Consider the following 22,882-nt stretch of genomic DNA (forward strand, 5'->3'; position numbering starts at 1 on the left):
AGAACTTCTTGGCATCAATATGCAGGTTTATGGTGTGGAAAGTATGCAAGAAATCACATGAGAGCAGACTCAGACAGGTGTGTTTCAATGTGTTCGGAAGACACTCAGCGTGCATGACATCAGGGTTTCAAAAACAGACACTTTAACTGCTTCAACAGAACAGTCTCGCAGGTAACATCAGACTCAGCAACTAACATGTCCCTCCATGAGTCTAGTTCCAAAGGGCCACAAATCCCTTAGTTTTTCTCCTAGTCTGCAACTACCAGCCTACATGATTTACTCTCTCAGTATGCCTTCAAGCTTGTTCAGTTTCACCTGTACTATCTGCCCAGTGCATTCTCATACACCTCCTCCTAAGAGTTTTGAAGTTACAAAAAGCCATTTCTGTGAGAGCAACGTCACCTACTGCTATCAGAAAGACTGGGAAAAGCTATAGCAGAGAATACATCTCCAAGTATCAACTGAGCTGTGGTAATATAAAAATATACTTTATGCTCATACAGATCTTGGGAATGTTAGCTGCACATTCAGCTTGGGTGTGTTCACAAAGTCACTAGAAAAAAAGCCTGAATGTGTCATGAGATAATACAAATGTCATGAGTAAGACAAATGGATTTGTTTCTCCCATTTAATCTCCTGTTTATATGTTACACAACGTATAAGTATTCTGACATTACCACACTTTCAGCAGACAGCGAAGTAATTAGAAGAGTCTTGGGTGCTTCACAGATGGATGGGACCAAAGAACTTAAATATTTTCCATGGTCTGCAATGCACTGCCCTTCTATAGATCTCTGTAACTCAGATACTTCTGTCATCCCCCATTTTTATCCATTTTAATTACAACCACACCTTCACTTAGTACTATAACCAGGAAAAAAAATCCCAGCTACAACTATCTGGCACACATCAGAATGAAAATCTGGTAGCACAGGGATGTCAATGTGGGGATTGAAAAGTCCATTGAAAAGCATTTATATTGCAGCAAGAAACTAATATTTTAGTGCATTTTAAGTCAGTAAGTTTGGGTTTCAGTATAAATTGCAAAAACTCACCTCTAGTAACTCATCTGCAATCTGTAACCTGCCATCTTTGCCAGCTGCTCCATTTGGATCAATTCCCACTATAAAGACACTCATCCTGGAACGGTCTCTGTTACCAGCAAGACTAAGTCCCAGACCTGTCCTTCCTTTTTCCAGCTCAATCATGTGGAGCTCCCCCGGTAGATTTCCATAGCGCTGCATGATCTTTTCTAAATGCAAAAGTGTGGGCAGCAGAAGTTGGATTTACATTAGACAGTTTCACAAGTCACCTAGAGAGTCAAGATTACTGTCCAGTGGGCAGTATCTGACAGAAGTATCCCAAACTGGATGAGAAAATTTTAAGTGTACACCACACTTTGTTTAAAGCTAAGCCTTAGGTGATTTATAACAAGATTTCTAGTTCCTTATTTTCCTTCAAACTTGGGAAAACATTAAAACATCTCTTAAAAAAGGCTTTTCATTCATATAAGCAATAATTGTCCCTCCATTAACACCTTCATTCAGGTCACAGATGTTATGACATTAATAACTGCCATAAGTTACCTAGAGTACACTGAAACTCTTCAAGTAGTTCTACATGTGGAACAGTGAATTCGGACCATGGAGGAAAACAGAAATTGGTGTGCATTAAAAGTAACAAATTAGCTTTGTATTTCACCATGTGCATCTGGCCAAGCACGACTAAAAGCTGACAGCAACACTCAGCACCCAAAACATGAAGCACACAGAAACAAAGTAATTCTGACTGGATCCCCCCATATCTTCTGATACAGTGTTATATCAACAATGAATACTTCAAACTTCATCACACGGGACAAACTTACTCCAGCTGTAACCAAACTCATCCTCCTTCTCCAAATCCTCTGGGACTCTCCTAGGAGATGACTGTGCAATGTCACGGCTCATTCCTGAAAACGCTGAAGGAGGGGGCAGAGGCAAGCTACAAAGTGAAGACTTTTCTGTCTCTAAATCGGGCTGTCCAAATGCCTGTGGAGAATAAGAAAATTGCAGTGGTTAAGCAGAGACAGACTCTGTATAGGGCAAAACATATCATATAGTATACAAAAAATGTGGAAAAGCCAATGACTATGGCTTTGAAGTTTAAAAACCAAGAGGCTGGAATTTTAAATTAGTAACACGGCACAGAAAGTCTGCAAGAGATCAAAGACAGAAACAAACAGGCAAAGTAAGAGATAATATCACTCAAAAATGTATTCAGAAGCTAACAGAACTCACAATAAAAGCCCAATTCAGTAAAGTTTTATGTGCCGTTTTACATTTCAAAAAAAGTCTTCTACAGAGACTGAATTTTTTTTTTCAATGCCGTATTTGTTAAAGAGTTCTACTAAATTTTATTTTGAAATAATTTCTTCCTATCATATGCTTTGGAAGTGAAATATGAGGAAAAGGAAAGGAAACAAAGAAATGCATGCTTTCAAAAATGCCTCCAGAAAAAAAAATAACTAGCATATTTGCTAAAATGACAACTTAAAACCAAAATTAACAAGCAGTAACTGAAGAAATCCATAGAAACTGGACTTTTCAGTCCTATTTACAGGTTTCCTATAAGCTGCACATTGGAGATGAAAGAAACAAGGATAGAGATTAAATCACAAAGGAGAAAAATACTTTTGGTATTCATATTCAAAAAAAGTTCAAAAGTATAAACACATGACTACTGCAAATGGGGTTGAATGCTCAAATGCAAAATCTGGCAAGCCTACGTTCAAGTCTGTTTCCCTGAGGATTATGAACTCTGATCAGGGATCTGGCTGAGTGTTTGTAATTTATTTAATTTTGGCTTGCTCAGAGTAAACACGTAGGCAAGAAATTTGTGTCTGAGTATCATCATTCTATCAGCTTATACATGCCCAAGTGACTTTGATACTTGGCAGATCAGCTGCTGATTTAAACAACACAAACTTTAGATAAAAATCCAGTATTTTTCCAACACCAGGATTTTCAGGTGTTGCCTTAGCTTCATAGCCCTGTTCTCAGCATTTCAGCTTTCACTTTCTCGATTAGCAAAATTCTGAACACAGTATCTCAGATGACTTCTCTGGGTGCCAAAACCACGGAGAGAATTTGTTAATCAGAGGCAACAGTAAAACAGACAACAATATACACCTTGGAAGACTTGAATATGCTTTAAATTGAAGTTGTTATAAAAATAGAAAGTTAGCAATTTGGTCATACTGAGATTTAAAGAAGTTCCCATCTCTCAGACAAAATGAGTTATCCTCTTTCTCTGTATGCTCCAAAGTTTTAAAGAAAACACAAATGCCCTATTTCAGGTCCCTCATTCTGCTGCTCCTTGAAAAAGATTTTCCTTTCATCCAGAAGCTTGTTTTAGGAGTTTAGCTAAGAAGTCAGTAAATGTGGTAATTTTTAATATGGCACCCAATAATTTTAACACTACATGATTTTTTTTAACATTTTATCAGTCACATTGATCTGTGTTTCCAATCTAAACCAATGTCATCCTGCTGAGATGATATCTAGCATCACAAAACTTCCTACATGAAGTAATCACAGTTTATGCAAATTATACTCTAAAACATACTAACAGTTACAGGGCAGACATAAACCTCAAATGAAGTAGCAAAATTCTAGCAAAGACATGGTTACCCAACAGAGTAGGATGTAAACATTACTTAATAACATTCAATGAGATCTTTCATAATAAAAAATTCATATATCCATCATGGAGAAAAGTTGGTGTGAAACCTCTAGCTCAAGAACGGGTCAAGAGTAGTTCTAAAAACACTAATCTTTCAGAGTGCCTCCTAGAGTTTTGCCTAGAAAGCTACATAGCATACTGAAAAAATAAGGAAATACAGCATGAGAACAGACCAGAACAGCAGATGTTACAGTAGTCTCTGTGTTGTAAAACCAGAACAGTACAGTAACACTTTAGTGGTTCTCTTGGTAATTGACAGTGCTCAAGAATCTCGCAAAAATTGAAGAAAACGTAACCTCAAAAAAGGAACAAAAATTTGTTGCTAAGGGCCTCTGGAATACCCAAAGGTGTAGGACAGATTAGTACTTAAGAACTGCAGCCACCATGATCTGATTGGCAAAAAAATGCATCTTTCTGTACCTCTGTGAACATACATAAATCTGAAAATGTCTCATGTTTAAGGAAATGCTGAAGCAAAAGTAAAAGCAAAGCTCCTTTGTGAGAAGGGAAAAAACGATGTTACAATACCATTTGGGCCAGGGGACTACACCCTGCCTCCAGAACTCAGCCTCCCACATGTGCACTGACAGCAGCAGAGGCTGGCCCCCAAAGTTGACACAGACACACACATAAGACTTTTTGCTCCCTGAATCGGGCCACACAGAAAAAACCTAAAATGCATTAACTCATGAAATACTTCCAGAGTGCCACAGCACAGTATTTCATTCAAAATGCAAAGCATCAGACAGTGCATCCACCCATTTGGCTACCAGGGTCACCCTGATCACAGGCAAGCAAGTATTAAAAATGGCAGCAAGTGTGGAGCAGAATCACTTTCCACAAAGGAGGCACATGCAGAGGGAAAAGCAAAACTCTGGAAGGTATCACAGGCCATGTACAAATGTACAGCACACATACAGTAGGACCCACTCAGTGGAATCAAGACAAACCTTGAATGGTGTGGGAGCAAAGGGGTTAGTTGGGGAACAACGGAAGGTAGCCCTAATTGGACTCAATACCTCCTACAGTAATAGAAAACAGCAATCCACATGTTACAGCACCTTTGGTAATACACAGCATTATTAATGAACATTAAGTTTTCAATTGTGGATTCATTTTACTATCTGCAGTAACTTCATTCACTCTATTTACAAATGGACAGAAATATTTAAGGGGTTATTAAGGACCCTGATTCAGCAAAGTTTCTTTCTACCTTAGTTCAGCAGAAGCAGACTGAAATTACAAAAGGCCATTCTTATCTCAATGTTTAAGAGGAACTTACACAGAAACTGCAAAAACATTGTTTTCTCTAAAAATAAGTGTGGAGTTTTTTCAGAAATACTTTTGAAAATACAGAAAATGCAAGCCATCATTTATATTACACTTCTCTTTCCTCAGAACTGTAACAAATATAAGGAGACATTTCAAAGACACACATGCAATTATACATATAATATCATAAATGTTCATTGTACATTCAATCTATTTGACAACATGGGAAAGCAGAGAAAGGACACAATCACTCCCAAGATGTATAACCAGATAGAAATTATTTTATTCAATCAGAAATGCATGCACATAAGAATCAAGCCTTTATTTATTATTGTGTTAGAGATTAACTCTATACCCAAAAGGAATAACATGCAGTAAGCAGTAACCACAAATAAAATAATCTTTTTTTGTATTTCCAAAGATGTCAGTATCCTGTTCATGATGCAGTAAAAAAATTTTAAAGATGTAATGGGAAAATATTTTCAGCATCATAAACCAAAAAGCTGCCAATGCTGTTTGTTTCATGCAGAAAGAAAAAAGGGATGTCAATGTTGGAAAGTCCTAACCACATCAAATGAAAATGAAGTTCATAGCAGCAAAAAAACCTCATGCTGATGAAAGAGTTACACTCAGGTGGTTATTTTAACGTATACCACAGGGTCTGATTTGGTAATTCAGAACCTACTCCTTTGATAGCCCTTATTAGATTAGATTTAGTGGCTAGGATTAAGGGAGCTGGCATTTTTTAACTTCTTCAAAACTTTTTTATGTTCAAGCATGTCTGTGTCTTTTAAACTTACTACAGAGAACTGCCACTCTCATCAGCACAGTATTTTGCCAGAAGTTGTAGAAAAGAATTCAAATGCAGAGAGACAGCAATGGCAAAGAAGCACATGTTTGGAGAGTCAAAAGCAAACAGTGTGTCACCATCCAACCTTGTTAGTGTTGAACAGAGAAGAATCAGCAAATGGATTAGTGCTGCTGAAGACAGCTGGCCTACTGAAAACACTGTTCTGCAGGAAAGGCAGTGAATGGTTCTAAAAGGAAAACATAGTAGAAACTAAGCACAAAACATATGTAAATTAATCCTTTGTGACTCATGAAACAAAACATACTTATTTAGCAGTTTGTGTTAACCAAACAAGGTCTACTTCCTACACTTTTCTACAGACATGTGAAGGTAAGCAAAACTGTATTTGCCTGTGTTTGTATCAGCTATGTTTAGCAGAGTGTGGAGGATAAGCACAGACTCCCATACGTGTTCTAGCCCTTAAAATGCATAAAGTGAAGAATTCACCAGCATGAACAACAGAAAATTTACTTGCTGTGACATTTGCATAATTTTGTCCAAGCATCTCAGCAGATTAGTCTTACACGTTAGTTAACTGTAAAATTGTGGATTTCTGGATCAGAATAAACAGAATTTTTTTGTAATAATGCAGTAGGTTTAGTTAACCACAGATTAATTCTCATAATTTTATTTGACCTCTTGTGGTAACATACTTACTGTGTATTTCACAAAAGAGAAGGTTTAGTAATATCAAGATCTCTAAAGAGACTTAATTTCCAACAATAACTTGTACAGATCACTTTGTATGTATGTGCATGCATGTGTAATTTTCTGAGTTTATAGTTTAATGAAACTAAATTATCTGGTCTTCTTAAACAATACAATGTACTTCCTTCTTATTATTAAACACAAAAGAGTTTCCATGTTTAGACAAAATTAAAGGATGTGATTGGACCATTTATATTTCTTATGCAGTTTTGTACTTTGCTCTATTTTGAGATAAGAACCTACTTAATGAAGACAAAATAGCTGTGATTTTGCATAGTTTGTTAGAAATACTGTTCATTGTATGCCTAAAAGCAACTTCTACACTAAGTGCATCCATCTGGCAACTGCTTAAATGTCTTAGGTATGTATGTTTAACACTCCTGGAAAATATGAAGCATAGGAAGTGGACAGTGAAAGACTTGCAGCATCAACTGATACATTTACATGGCAGTAATTAAATCCAGATACATGTTGCTGATTTGAAAATTTCTTACAGCATTTTGGGTTTTCCAATACTCTCGAAAATGGAAAATGCATCCCTGAACATTTTGCGAAACAAAAAGTAATGTAATTCGGTAATGTAATTTGCACAGTCTAGGACAAGAAAAGTAAATGCTAAAATAAAAGGTATTTTTCTTCTTTTTTTTTCTTTTTTTTTTTGCTTTGTTTCTTTTCAAAACAAAATGTAAAATAACCAGATTTTTTTACCTTTTTTAAATTATTATTTTTTACAACTAACTTGTGTTCAGCAATTTACTAATATAAAATATGCTAAACTATTATAAATTAACTAGCTTTTCATATACCACAATGCCATATCCCTACAAATTATCTGGGCCCCAAACCATGGTGACAGATTAATTCTTACTCAGAAATACCCAAAGCATCATCAGCATGAAATGCAGATCTGACGGATACCTGCTAGCTAGCAAAAATATCAACTAGGTTTTTACTGCACATATGCATTACTTGGGCTATTCTGGAGTATGCTTAGTATTTCTCTAACTGCTACGGCAGTCTGAATGAAAATAAACAGAGGAAGAAACTGATTCATTAGCAAAACCTCACTTGAAAGTGACTGCCTTGCAAAATAAGAGGTACCGTATCATAAAAATAGCTACCCTGTGCAGCAGCTAGCTATCTGGGAGACTGCACATGAATAAAAACAGGAAATTCCCTTGTATGATATTGTGATAAAGTATGGATGAAAGTTTCTAAAGATGAAGACAATAAACATAATGGCATTTACAAATATCAAATGCAACACACATGCTTACAGAGAAACAAGGGTTTGTTAATTAACAGTCAAGAAATAACCAACAAGCTAAAGAGTTGGAAAATAAAAAGAACAAAGAATTACAAATAAAAATAACACATGAGCATTCTTTAAATAAAAGTAAGTTGTGATAAAGTAATAGCATCATTCCCATCCCAAACCAGCATAAACAATCAGCAGTGGCAATTTTTTTCAGATCACACCAAATGCAAAAGCCTTACTTTAGTAGCTGGGGTATCAATAACCAACATTCAATAGAGCTTTTTCATGCAACTTTACCTTAGATGACTGATGATAAAATGGGTTAGTAGTTTTCTGCCCACAGGGAGCAGAAGCTGAAGAAGGGCTATAAAGAGACTCTGGCTGGGAACAAGAGTTATGAAACAACTAGTAAATAAACATGCAGCTTACACAGACACTACAATGACAAAGTTTAGTTTCTAGTGATGCAAGCAACTTATATTAAAGCTCAGTAGCTTTTGTCTGCAATGTCCATGCAACTTAGAGACGGAAAACTTCCGTGTACTTCTAGGTCCTTTCATTAATGTCCAATGAATTTTTTTAACAGGTGCTGTATGTCTGCATGCGCTCCTCAGACACGCTGTCAATCTCTAAGAGCTGTTTTTAGTTAGACTGCTACTCTGCCCCCCAACAAATTATCTTTCTTGAGGCTTTTCAAATAGTTTGAGGACGGCGTGCTGGAGGGTAATTCCAAATCCAAATCGATTTCATTCTAAATGGAAATAATACTTAAATCAAATCATTGTTCCTAAAATAGCCAAGATGGAGCTTTCAGGATTAAATATCCCATTCCCAAACACCACCACGTGGAACATTTGTTTCATCTATTACAACTCTTTTAATATTTTTTATGCTTACCCTTGGTCTGTTTATAATGCTCTGTACCATAAAGACTACAGGATTGCCTGCCTTCCGTATGGCTTCCACAGCTTGTTCGTGGCTGGCATCTCTGAGGTCAATTCCATCCACCTGTAATTGGAAGGCCTCATCTTAACATTGCAAGAAGCTACAAGAATTATGAGTAAGTTCTGGGTTTTGGTTAGGGACCTTTGACTAAAATGTAAGTCCAAACTTCCGTTACTGGTGGAACAGTTCATACTGTCTTGGTTTGAGATCCCTCACACGTAAGTTTGAGATTTCCAAGAGCACTGAAAGGACATCAAATAAATATTCTTTGTGGTTTTAAAAACAGGTTTTTCTACATTTTTGGTTCAGGCTCCTTAAGTTTTCCCACAAACAATGTAATAGAAGAGATATGATAATAAGAAGAGATAAGGCAACCTGAAGAGAGTGGTAGTTAGCCAAATACTGCTTCCTGTAAATTCCATCTCAGACTAACCTGCCTCCCAGGACTTTATGAGATCTACAAACTGAAATGTGTTAGGTGCTACAGGGTCTCTCTTTATAGGGTATTAGGTCAGTACTGTGTAATTTTTTTCCTTTCTTGTAATTCTTTTTTATTATTATTATTATTTTAAAATGTATTTTTAAAAGCAAGACAAATTATAGCTCTTATACACTTTCCCCAGAAGTTAAATTTTTGGGACAGAGCTGAAAAGATTTCTATCTCCCAGAAGAAAGCATTTACAAAGGATGGCCAAGGACAAATTTTTGCCTGGTTGCTTTTCTTCATGCCTTTTTTTGTACTGGTGGGTAAAATAGCTTGTCTTGTGATTCAGGTAAGAACTGTGTTATGGTGAGGTTAGCATCAGTAAAGCATTCTCACAATGAACACAGTAAAAGCTAGAAGCTAATACAGAAAGTTTGTTAGTGGCAATTCTTGCACAAAAAGTTATATAATAAGTATTACTCCTATCTATTTAATTGTCTGCCTCTACCTTAAACATAACCATCCACTGTAAATAAAAAGTATTTCTAAACCTATGAAGAACTGAATAGGAACACTAAGGCTCTCCAACACACTGTGTCTGAAATACTGTATGCCCCAGTCAAGAGACAGACAACTTGAGAAACTGAAACAATCCATTCAGAAACAGCCACATTAACATGAGTTAATTCATTTCACTCATCCACTCCACTTTCTGCAAGCACCATTGCCAGAGACAGACACTGCATTCATAAAAATTCAGGTATTCAGATACAATGTTTTTTAACTTTGTAGCCATCAAGCAAAACTCTAACTCTCAACTTGTTATACACTGGAAACTCTTCCATCCCAATGTAGAAAGTGCTAACTATATTAAGGTACTATTTCAAGATCCTTTACACAGATCTTGTATCTTGAATGCTTTACTTTCACCATGTAAAGCAAGCCCAGTTTGATCCAGGGCAAGAATCACCATCTCAATCACCCTGCTTGTTATGTTTTTATTGGACAGTCAGCTAAGGACATTCAGAAGGCTGAAAAGGAGTGCAAGTTCCCAACAGCCTGACACTGGAGACTGGGCAATGTTTGACTCACTGATAATTATCACAGGAAAGACATATTCTTTTCAGTATGCTCATTCTTCAGTATCTTTAAACGAGAAAGCAGCAGTGCCTACATTGACACAGGATTGGCTAAGCAGAAGAGAAATCTAGATAATTCCTCCCTGCAATACCACTGACTTCCCTATCCTCAGGTATGGGCACAACACTCTTCCTCTCTTTCAAATCTATTTTTCTTCATGTCAGCAGGAAAAACAGTATCTCCCTTAATTCCTGCACAAGATACACAAAAACTACATGATCTGATTAAGATTTAAGAGGGAAATAAGCCTGGTGTTTATTTGCAGGACTTGCTGTTCACTGGCCATGTCTGTTAACCAATACGCAAAGGTAAAACCTTTCAGCTTCACCAAACTTAAGCTTTTCCTGAACATCCTGGCTTTAAAACAAACAGGTGCAATTGCTGGCTTTGTGGACCCCTGCTCACACACTCAGTCCTCTGTGCTTTAGGTTTTATATTCAGCTTAAAGCTGTCTGCACACAAACCTCAGCAGATGGTACTACACTCTGTACAGTTCAAGCAGTGCCAGCTGGAGCAATTACACAGCTGTCAGCCCTGGACCAGACATCCATCTCGGTGTTTCCTGAGATGCTGGAAGTATTGCAAGGAAAAGGCACTTGGCTGGTACCTCCACAATCCGATCTCCGGTTTTCAGTGTTCCATTTTTGCCAGCTGGGCTGTCTTCCAGGATGTGCTTGATAAAGATCCCTCTCATCACTTCTCCATTACTCAGGCGGCTCCCCATCCCTCGTCCTCCAACAATGCTGATCCCCAGTGACTTGCTAGGCTCTCTCCAGAGTTCAACCCTGTTGTGACAAAACATGGACCAAAAAAAAAAATAAAAATCTGTTGTGATTATAATACTGCAGTGAAGACAACTGGATTTGCACGAAGCTTTAAAGACATTCAGGAATAACTCCTTCTTGTAAAGTTTTGCCTTTCAAGTGGGAGTTATCTACTGAATTGCTCAGAAAGTGTGTCATTACGTCTACTGTTCAATCTATTTTTTATTCTGATCAAAACTTTGAATCCTTCTTTTCACCACTTCTTACGGGGTCTCTAAGTCAGCCTTTAAAGATAAATTACTAAAACAACCAAGAAACTGCTAAATTGCAGGGATTTAGCCCAATGGCAGTCAAAATCAACAGTGGATTACTCCTACAATGCTCAACACACATAAGTGCAGCAATTCTGTTGTTTCCTTATTCCCCTTAAAATATATTACAGGTTTCAAAATGTTTGAATTTCAGGTGACATTTTATACTAAACAACTAGATCTGCACTTACTTTCTGGGCTGGTTCCAGTTACTGAAAGCTGCGTTTTGAAGTTCACTTTCTTCTCCCTCTCCCTCTTCACGTTCTGGAAGCTCGGGGAGTTCCCTGTTGATGAACATGAATATGCAACTCATTTTTAAAGAACCCAAATAATTGCTAGATTTCACTGCAAAATTTCATGTATTGGATCATCGCGACAGCATCAGAATTTGTAGACAGGGCTCATGTGAAGAATGCCTTTTTCAGATGCTTGTTAGAGTATATGCTGTGTTTGAGGATTCCCTGTCCACTTGTCTCCACATATAAGCTGTTATCAATTGACAAGTACAGAATAGAAGATTCTGCGATTTGGAACTAGAACCAAATCAAAGCTGAAGGTTACAATTTATTGTTTCCAAAATGGAAGAAATTACAAAAAACAGCACTGCTTTTGGAGACTAATTTCAAGAAAACAAAATGTAACTGTAATTAATTTTTGAAACACAAGGAAGAGAATAGCATAGTTCATTCTTTTCAGTATATGTTCTTCAAGACCATCGATGCCGAAGTCTCACGTTTGAAGCACTGACTATTTGTAGTGATCCATAAATCAAATTGCCTAGCATTTAAGAGAATTTCAGAATAAGACAGTATTCAATCTCGTTTTCAGCTAGACCTATAAAACAGCCTTATAAAAAAGTCAGAAAAAAATGCTAGCCAAAACAAAAATTGTATTCTGAATGGCTTTTTACTGTAATGGCTGCTGGTCTGAAAAAAATCATTCATCTTTCAGATGTCGTAAAACAAAACTTACCCTCCTGAACTGTACAAAGTGCATGGAAAGTGTTACATCTGAGAACCTCATGGGATAAAACAGTAAGTCTTCTGACTCACCTGACAGCATGTGAAGGAAAAAGTTCAAGTGGCACAGCTCCCTCTGTTTGTTGTCCCAAACTGGCCCTGTACTCGTCTAAATTTTCTGCTGGCACATATGTAATACTGCAATAAAATGGGACATGATTAAAGTAGCATGAGGACTGCTGATCCTGCCTTTGGTGAGTGTGAGGAATGGGTTTGAGGAACCGACTCAAGACTACTTCCTACACTCATTGACTTCAAAGCCAAAATGCTGGTGTGCCAGGAGTGACACAAATCCTTTGTGATTTTGCAACATATATGCGTTTATGGTCAAATTAAATAGCTGTATAGCACATAATTTTCTGCAGGCTAGCAACTGTACATGAAGTAAATGGTGCTTGAACAGCAACAAGAGTGTAATAGAGACAATCCAGCTTCAGTTAAAAAGAAGATTCCTCGTGCAAGGACAAACACTGAAGGATCTGTGAGGTGTGAAGTACTATTACCATCCTAAATGGTGGCTGAAAATGCTTCTGGAAGTTGGCTTGCAGGAGATTTTATGTTTCTCTGGGCGGTTTTGTATCTACTTGAGGTTTCTACACTTGATGAAAAATACTGCATGGGTCTGGATATAAAAATGTGTTACAGCATACCACCTATGCAGCAGGGAGCAATACCCTCCCTACTCAGCTCCTTTCTCCATCCCTTCAAGCACTTCCAGGCTGCTTGGGACAGTCAGAATGTCATGTTTCACCAGCTGAATGACATCCAGACTCCTGAAACCCTGGTGTAACCTGATGATGTTTGTATGCTAGCAGCAGCATTGGCCCAATAGAATGGGGAGGGGGAAACAAGGAGAAGGAAAGAGCAAGGCATGAAGAATGTTTCTTAAAAAACTTCTCTCTACAGACAAAAGGACATCATGATCTAAACGGTGCTGCTTAGATGACCAGCCTTGGACAATGCTTTGTCTTCTTAAGAACTTTTAGTTGTTCAAAAAGCAGCTCAAGTATTGGATCCAAGTCGGCCAAAATTAAGACTGACAGAAACAGAACACAAATAAAATTGATGTCTTCCCTTTAATCACATGGTTAAAAGAAACATGAACGTATCTTCCCACAGAAAAGATGAGGGGAGAGGGGGGTTGGAAGACATCTTGACCACTTCACAAGGATGTATAAGCTGCTAAGCAGAAACTCCTTCAGCTCTGAGTAACTAAGTTAGTTGGAGCCTTCTCTTGCCCATCACTCCCTGACTGAAGTCTTCTTCTGTCTGCCACTCCCTGACTGCCCCTGATTCTCCTTCTCATTGGTTCTCTACTGAACACAGCAAACAGCAGAAGGCAGAACAAATAAACTTTTATATGGTTAACACTGTCTGTCTAAACCACTCGAGCAAAATTTTCATAAGGACTATTTTTATTTGTCTTCATCTGTGCCGAAGCATGTTCCCTACCGCCTGTCACATCTACCCTATGTAGAAAAGTGCAGAAGATGGTCATCAAGGACGTGCCTTGGGTGCTGAACAGGAGGAACTCTCCAGTTCTTTTAAGAATCATAAATCATCCATATTATCACCAGCTTTTCTCTCTTCCTTAAATCTCCTCCCTCTTCTTCTTTTTTTCAAACAAAAAAGTGTTATGTGCTCAACACAAAGCCTTTTCATTTAGAAGTACTGGGGATTTAACATACACTAGGGAACAAACACACAGAAGAAGATTCTTAATTTGTCTTTCCTGAGGGCATTCCAACACTGGGAAACATGCAAGACACAAAGCAGCTATTCTGTGAAGCCCTAATAGTGAAACAGAGAAAGGCAAGAGGGAAAAGAGCTTTTGAAATAACCACTACTACTTCTAAGACCCTTGTCATTCCAAATGCATTGAACTATATCAAAGTGCTAGTAGTATGGTCACAAAACCCTCATGGGGCAATGCTGCTGCAGAAGCACCACCTAGGAAGTCTCTAGAAAAGCTACACGTGCAAGCTACATTTGAATGAAAGAAAATGTATCATTCATCCAGTCACATTCATCAGTTTCATCCCAGTCAAATTAATCATTTTTCACCCTATAAAAACATGGGGAAAATAATGTATTTTCCTTTCAAAGATAGTTCAATGTCCCCAGAATTGTAAGCAACATTTCTTCTGGATAGAAGGCTTGGACAATCTCCTTTATGCTGAACTGCAGCTGGAAGCTATTGTTCAAAGTATTGAAAGGAGATTGGCAGGCCCCATAGAAAGGAAACAGGTATGTCCAGATTCAGCCTGGATGTAGACAGTAAGAGTGTGACTACAGATAGCAGAGTGTCCAACACCTTTCAACTCTTGTCCTTTTGAGCAAGGAGCACACGACAAACAATTATGCAGGGTCCCAAGGTCCAAGGGTAGCAGTAGTCCTTACCTCATATTTCTGTGCAACACCAGTGTTACAGATCAGCTAAGAGGGAGGCAAACCATATGCACCTCAACTTCTGGGATACCCCATCATTTTTTATTATAGGAATGAACAACTGATATTGTGCTCAGACATTTGAGAGGTATGGCTCAAATGATGCTCTCAAACAGCCTTATATGCTACTTAGAAACATCTCTCAAGATCTCTTTTAGGCAGGTAAGCTTCCTTTTCTGTGTAAAGCACAGGAACTGAGAAGAAAATACGTTAACTCCATCATTTTTAAACATGCATCTAAAAATGAGCAACTTAATTACCTAATTGCTTCCACAGATGGACTAAAATTTAGATAGTATCACTGGAGCTGTTACTTTTTAGCTCTTTCGAAAAATTATGTTATTTCTATTATGATGCTTAATTACAGTTCTAACTGCCTTATTATAGGCACTCATAGGAACACTCAATATGTTTTTAACTATTCATCCTTATCTGCAACTAAACTTTAATAATGCTTCAGCTACTTAATAAATATAAACCATAATACTTGCTCGCATTTTGGAAAAAATTCATTGAATAGAAAATTAAATTCCATGGCTCAAATGCATTAAAAACTGTGTTCTGTGTTTCATTTCCAAAGTTCAGTTAACTACAAAGGTTTCCCTAGCTGCTTTTACTAGATAAGCTGTATTACTGATGTAACTGTCCTACTCCACCCTGTCCTTTGCATGTTATTATTGAAATGAAAAGTTATACAAATAACCTAGCTCTGCTAAAATTAAGAGCTTTAGGAAATATGTATACCAGAAAATAATATTTGCTAAGCAGCTTTCTATCCTGCTCCTGCCTTCTATGACACACAGCAAGGCTAAATTGTATTGAGGACCCTGGATTTTTATCTGCCAAGATTTTTTTCCCTTTTTAGTATTTAATGGGCAGCCACCCTGCAGTTATGAAATCCATCATCATTTGCTGGATCACTACTGCCGCTCACTTCTGGAGGTCAGAGTGAGGTCTTAAGACAGCCAGCATCATCCTGAACAGCTCAGAGTGTGACTGGGATGATGAGGGGCCCAGAATTATGTTGGGCTCCTCTGGTCAATTCTGTTGACCCTGTGCTGTAATGTGGAAACAGAAGTCCACTTCGGTACCTGAATGTTTAATCTGCAAATGGGACTTATAATTGTGTTAATAAGGTCACAGGGGAGAGAGTAAGAAAAACAAGTGCCAAGAAATAGGGATGAAGACACAGAAAACAGGAAACAAGGAAATGACTTCTCTACTATTTTGGCAAATTTCTTGTCTGCAAGAGAAATTAAAGTTCAACAATTTCAAGGGAAAGTACATGTATGGTTTAGTAACTTCCTGTCTTTGCTAGCTGTACAGCTTGAAGGAGAAAGTGTTCTGGTTTTCCTTCTTGAGAGCTATAACCACTCTCCTCCCCCAGAGATATGTGCTAGCAATGAAAGCAGTAACCATGAAAACACCAAAGGGTGTACATAAGAAAATATCTTATAAACACAACACTGCATGCAGTACAGAGGAACATTTATCACATGCTTGACTGAACAGCCACACAAAACCTTGAAACACCAACAAACCAAATAACAAAGTACAGAAAATGTTCAAGACAAATTACTGTAATTAACACTAAAGGTCTAATTTGAACCTTTTTATACATGAAGGAAGTAAAATGTAAGTGCCACAGAAAATATGACACTGAGATTAATCCAGATATCAGTACATCATACTCATGCCAATTCTAGCAGTGAACCCTGTACACACACACACACATACACATGCATGCGCACTCTTGAGCATGGCTGGGGTGGCCATCATACAGGAAATTTAAAATACCAGAAATATATTTTTTAAAATACAGCTGTTTTTATTCTGGTCTCTGGAAGTATGCTCCAATCTTCAAGTTTAAAGTCATCTGTACACATGTACACACACTCTCATATCTTTTTAAATATATATATATAAATATATAATATATATTTATATTTACACGCACACATATCTACATGTGCAGCCACATGTGCATGCACACACGTACAGAGAAAGAGAATATGTACCTATATCTGGATATATCCCTGACATTACTATGGATGTCATTAAAGCATGGAATGATTTTACAGACAAACTGCAACACAGAGACATAATGAGTTTCTGAATTGCCAATACTCACACATAACAGAGGGCCTGATCATCAGCAGGTGCTGGAGAAGATCTAGAATGTGAAGCATATGATGCAGCATCTTTTACAATGGTGTTAACAAATGTCAATGTCTCACGCTGAATGCGAGAGGTACATTTATGAAGTAAAAAGTGTGAGCTGCTTTTTTCTTCATCTTTTTTCTTTTCTTTTCTTTTTTTCGTTTTTTTTTTTCCATGACAGCTCTGCTTCATCTACACTTCCCCCAGAAAGCATCTGCTCATTATTACTGTCCATAGTAGTGATTATTAGCAAGCATGAAAAACGGAATTACAATCTATCTTTTATTTCTTCATCGGGAATTAATCCTCACACTTCAGGCAGGTAAATTCTGATTCAGCTCTGTAATTATCTGACAGATGTTACAAGCAGCTGCTGCTACGCTTAAAAGCCTGGCTATTATTACAGAAATGTAAGAGATTTAAGAGCTCCTGGCAAGCTGAAGTGAAAAGTGAAACAGAATGCATCCTGGTAAGGCCACACATCTGGTTTTGAACACAAAAAGTGGAAAAAAAATAAATACCTGAGTCTGAAATGCAAATTATTGCTTCTTGAACTATTCAAAATTTCATTTCCTTTAAGAAAATAAAACAAAACAGGGGCCTTTACATGGCAAGTAAGAACAGCTTTGTGTTTTCTCAGCAAATAATGTTTGCCACAGAAATACAGCTTTGAAATTAAAATACTGCTTAGTCATTTTCTGGGGGTGGGCACCCTGCTAACCAAGAAACGCGAAGTCTAAAAGTTACGGTGCCAGCTTTGCAGACCTGTAACAGTAAAAGGGAATGATATCAAGATGGCCATACCTGAGAGCTTGTGCACCTTGCTTCCCAAGGAAGACACCTAAGATTCAACTTGCTTATTTGAAATGCTGGCCCTTAAACTCCAAATCCCGCATAGCGGTGCACCACACCAGCTCTGAAATGACATCTATACAGCTGTGTATCCCTCTTCGCAAACAGGAATAACTATCATGTGATAATGCTCCACACCCACAGGTTTGTATAATAGTATTTTGTCTGGAATTCTGTACCATTCCTGAAAGTATAAATTACATAAAAGTTTAATTACGCTCAATAGCTTTTATCAAAACTATGCAGGCCCAGAAATATTGTCCTCATTCCTGCAAGACTTCTTCAGAAGCTACCAAAGGATCTGGTCTTTCTGTTCTTTGTAGTGCAGAAGCTGGCTTCACTTTAAACCCTTAACATGGGAATGCACTAAAGAATATAAATACAAAATGAAAGACAAAAATGGTGCTGCAGCATTTGTGTATCTAAGCAGACATAAACACACACGCATGCACACATACCAACTGATTTCAGTAGTGGGAGTGAGAATTATAATACAGTTTGAAAGCCTACAATACTAGCCAATGTGACGTTTTATCAGCACTGACTTGCTATAGCCATGACAGCATTGACAATAAAATAACGTAATTAGCTATATATGAGAATATCCCATTATCTAAACAAGATTGCAGTAAATCATAATCTTTAATATGTGACAGCTATGGAGCAGTCACTTGAACTTACCACTCCCAGTGTTCACCTACCTGCTCCCAAAATGCCAGGTGTCTTCAAAGCTAGAATAGCTCTGGGGAAGAATGGAATGCTCTGCAGTTCATTTTCAACTGACAGAAACCACAGTTACCTGTAAACAGCAGCCAGACTAAACCAATCCCTTTTAAGGCCACCTAAGTCCATTTCTCTTAAAAAAAAATAGAAGCTTTTCTTACCAACAGCTCCATTAATCCCATTTGTAGGTCTGACCCAATCCATAGTTCCATGGGTTTGAGAAAAAACAGCTACTAGATTTTTCAGCTGTAAACCCAGCATTGTGTGCCCAGAGCACTGTCTACAAGCTTATGAACAACTTCATTTCTAAATGGTGCTTGTAGGCAAAACTAACTCCACAAGTACAACAGCTAGAAAAAATGTTACTTAAGGGCAAGTTAAAATTCTGTAAATGGAGTGAACTGAGAACAAACTTTCTCATCAAGCAAGCTGATTTATTAAAACTTGTATTAATTACTCCAAGTTTAAAGTAGTACACCCAAGAGCAGATAGATATTCATTCACTACAGCAACAGCTCCTTTGTGTACTAATAAAAACTTGCAAGTGACTTCACAGACTCTTTCAGCTGTTTGCCACAGCTGTACTGAAAATGTTTTAAGTATTACTCTTCTGCATTAACACCCTGTGTTACACTTTCTATCTGGCAGTCAAAAGCAAAATCTATTACAAAGATATCCATCAACTGAAATAATTTGTGCAGTGACCCATATAGTGCGCCCTTGAGAAACACAAATACCTTGAGGAAATCCTTACATTCTTTAGAAGATTAATACTATCAATACAAAACTCTAACTAATCCCATTTCTTCAATAAAACCAGGCAGGGCAGTAATGACAGCAATAACTTTTCTAAGAACATCCAAAGCCTCTCACACAAGTAAGTTTATCTCTCAAATTCATGAAGCTGTCCATCTTAATCTGTATTTAAAGGTAAATTCATGTTGTGAAAGCAAATAAAATTTTCACTTAGAATACTTGCATAAATAACTAAATTTTGATTATTAGCCTCTTCCTAACACATTCATCATCTAGCTTTACCTACTTTATATCTGGTCCAATGAGTGAATGCCTCCTTAGCATAGCCCGGGCTTGTGCATTGGTTAAATTAGTGGTTGACTCTTCATTAATGGACAGGATGCAGTCACCTACACCAATCCGTCCATCGCGACTTATTGAACCTCCATGGATGACGCTGCGGACAATCATTCCTGAGCCATCTTTATTGGAACTTACTGTCATCCCTATAGTAAAAAATGCATGAAACAGTTAATGTTTTTGAGCTCCAGTTCTGAGTGCTGAGAAAAAGAAATGTAACCTGGGGCATGGAATGTAAAGTCAGCCAGCTGACCTGTCAGTGTCAGCAAGCCTATAAACATTGCTCTTATTCTTCCTTTTGTTTCCTTCTCTCCAACAGGAGACAGCAATTACAAATCTCAATCACAGTTTTTTTAACTACTGTCACTTCACATACCAAGCTCAACATAAAAAAACTAAGACTGGAAAATTTAAGCAGAAAATAAAAAAGGTAATTAAATTGCTTCTAAAGCAGTCAAATTTACCACTCTTCTGGATGGTTCACTGACTTTTTTTTAACCACATTTCAGTTTATTTTACGATGGTCCTCTTTGGAAAGGAGATTAAATGATTTAACAGTTAATTAAGAGTATAGGGCAAATACGACCACACAATTATTTTCAATAGAAAACCTGAATCAGATCCCACTGAGAGAGTGGTTTTCTTCCTGCTGTCTTGGGTGGGCCATTTCTTAGGCCCAGAAGAGAAGCCTGACTTCTGTGAGAGCATGCCCACTACTGAGGGATACAGTCCACTACTGGAGCCACACCACAATCCCACCTGTGGCACACCAGGATATTATTTCTTAATGTTTATACACACCATTCAACCTGATTTCTTTTCACTATTAGGCAACGAGACAGAGATGCTCTACCTCCACCCCTATGGGGTGCCTGTAGGGACCTTCTTATGGTGAAGGGCTTCACATGTCTTTGTGAACATTTGTACATGCATGAGTTGTCACTGCTATTTTCAGGGCAGTTGGTGCTCGTGAAATCAACCTTGCTGACAGATCCAGGAAAAACTGGTCTTCACTAAGGCAATGGAAAGGTAACTGAAGGGCTTGCATCCTTCAAATCCACTCAGTGGACTTTCAATATCTTAATATTGCCAAACTATTTTTTCTTTTTTTGTGTAGTAACATGGAATCTTTCACTTACTAACAAGATGAAGCCACTGGAGTAAGAGTGCATTATAGAGGAATATCTATTGGAGAAGAAGGCAGCGTTTACCCCACCATGTGTTCTGGGTTTGCAAGTAAATATCTGGCTGGCAAACACTGGGAGTGCAGTTCTGTGTATGCAAGTCCTGTTGTCCAGACTGTGAGTAGTAGAAAGAAGGTGACAGCTATCCAGAGCAAAAACTCCAAGGATACTATGAAAAAAATCTAGTCATTTATATATAAACATGGCTACTGAAGACAGAGTGAACACTTCACTCTGTGACCACAGACCTCAGGAAACAGACTGAACAGATTTTGGAGGGAGTTATAAGGCCCAGGCTATTCAGACTCAGACAACCTTACAAACATCAGTTTATCTATCTGTTTCAGAGAAAAAAAAATAAAATACCGTAACCATTTAAAGAAAAACACTAATCTGGGATACTCACTCTTGCTTTTTAGGAGTCCTCCTAGAGACTAATGAATAATTCTGACTCCTCAAACCCACTTGCAGCTGAGATCAACATAACTGTCTAAAGTATGAGAAGGGGACCCTGATTAGCAAGACACTGCCCAATCAACTTGTAAGACACAGGAATAAATGTACATCTCTAGTTTTGTACTTGGAAGTCAAGGTTTATCTTTCAGAAAAACCGCAAAACACACCTTCATAATGGCACTTCACATCAAACCCATGAAAGACTATAGTGTTACTATTGACTGGAGATTTATAATTATGATTTGTCAGGTACTGGTGCCAGCTGTGATCAGGTGTATTTTAAATACGGGTGTCCCCAACTTGTGATGCAGACACACAATGCCACTGATTTACTACCTTGCTATTAGAAAAAGTAGAGGTAAAACTGCCAGTCGCCTGCCCCTTAGATTAGTATTGTTACAATGTTGAGCACATGACAGATGGCATTTACAGGTGCTGTTCTGGCGTGGTGCCACCAGCAGCTACACTCACATACTCTTTCCAATAACCAACTCTTGACAGATCTGCTCACACAGATTACTCAGTCAGATCCAGATGTACACACAGCTCTGCAACAGACTGTTCTCCATCAAAATACAGGCAGTCTGCACAGAAAAGCAAACTGCCAAGGAAACAGCTGAAATACAATTTCAAATTTTGAACCTAACTTTGCTGCTTGGTTAAGCCAGATAGAACAACAGTATTAGTGAGGCTCACATAATAGCAGTTTACAAAAAAAATCACCCTCAGTTTCTACCCTGACATTACATCCTTACAATAGATAGCAAAGCTGATGTCTCATTTTCAACAGCTACCGTTTCAGGTGAAAAATGCAAATGCCACTGTGGAGCTGCTGAATGAATCACACAGGACAATGGCATTTCAGCACTCCTTGCATGCAGGTGTTCCATTCTCTTACCTTTTAAAAATCACAATCAAAAGGTTAGAGCTGCAGCTGGATTTCAAGCCCTGTTGCAAGCTATGGATGACACCATTTAAAAGGAAAAGAGTGCCAGTTCTCAACATAAACACGTGATGCAGCTGCAGCTTTCAACATCATTCACAGCTCATGATTTAGCTTCCTTTGTAAGAATAAAATTTAAAAGCAGTGTAGCCATGTGCGTAAACTGCCCAGGCAGCTTCCCAGGCCAGAGAACACACAAACTGGAAGAAAAATACTATGATCAAACATCAGGAGAAAACATTATTCACATTCATACTATGTCTACATGAAGAGCCAGTCTTGCTTTTCATGCATATAATGTCAGCCCAAGTGCACCCTGAACCAAGTTTGTATTTTTATCCTTTATTATACTTTACATAAAATTTACTTTTTAGGTTCCACTGCACTTAAAATACAGACACACATGATAAACACTAAGTTAAGGGATTACTGCAAGCAAAACTTTTTTTAACAAAATTAAAACCTCTGGAACTGTACTGTGACCTGCAATCTATCTTTTATTTCTTCATCGGGAATTAATCCTCACACTTCAGGCAGGTAAATTCTGATTCAGCTCTGTAATTATCTGACAGATGTTACAAGCAGCTGCTGCTACGCTTAAAAGCCT

At 37.8% G+C, this 22,882-nt stretch overlaps 1 protein-coding gene across 11 annotated transcripts in view; it reads right to left on the bottom strand.

The window, feature by feature from the left end:
* Positions 1–22,882, bottom strand: part of MPDZ (multiple PDZ domain crumbs cell polarity complex component) — a 95,734-nt gene that overhangs the window by 19,968 nt on the left and 52,884 nt on the right. For 5 of the 11 annotated variants that reach the window (XM_051642124.1, XM_051642122.1, XM_051642131.1 and 2 more), the window contains 10 exons: positions 19,640–19,838; positions 16,994–17,035; positions 12,448–12,552; positions 11,587–11,679; positions 10,928–11,105; positions 8,709–8,819; positions 8,109–8,192; positions 4,674–4,745; positions 1,868–2,030; positions 1,056–1,252 (listed from right to left, as the gene is read on the bottom strand). In XM_051642124.1, coding sequence (XP_051498084.1) covers positions 1,056–1,252; positions 1,868–2,030; positions 4,674–4,745; positions 8,109–8,192; positions 8,709–8,819; positions 10,928–11,105; positions 11,587–11,679; positions 12,448–12,552; positions 16,994–17,035; positions 19,640–19,838 — 1,244 coding nt within the window. The remainder of the gene's footprint in view (positions 1–1,055; positions 1,253–1,867; positions 2,031–4,673; positions 4,746–8,108; positions 8,193–8,708; positions 8,820–10,927; positions 11,106–11,586; positions 11,680–12,447; positions 12,553–16,993; positions 17,036–19,639; positions 19,839–22,882) is intronic. The other 6 variants (XM_051642125.1, XM_051642126.1, XM_051642128.1 and 3 more) reach the window with 6 other exon arrangements.

This window comes from Apus apus, chromosome Z (assembly GCF_020740795.1).
Source record: "Apus apus isolate bApuApu2 chromosome Z, bApuApu2.pri.cur, whole genome shotgun sequence".
Classification (NCBI taxonomy): Eukaryota; Metazoa; Chordata; class Aves; order Apodiformes; family Apodidae; genus Apus; species Apus apus.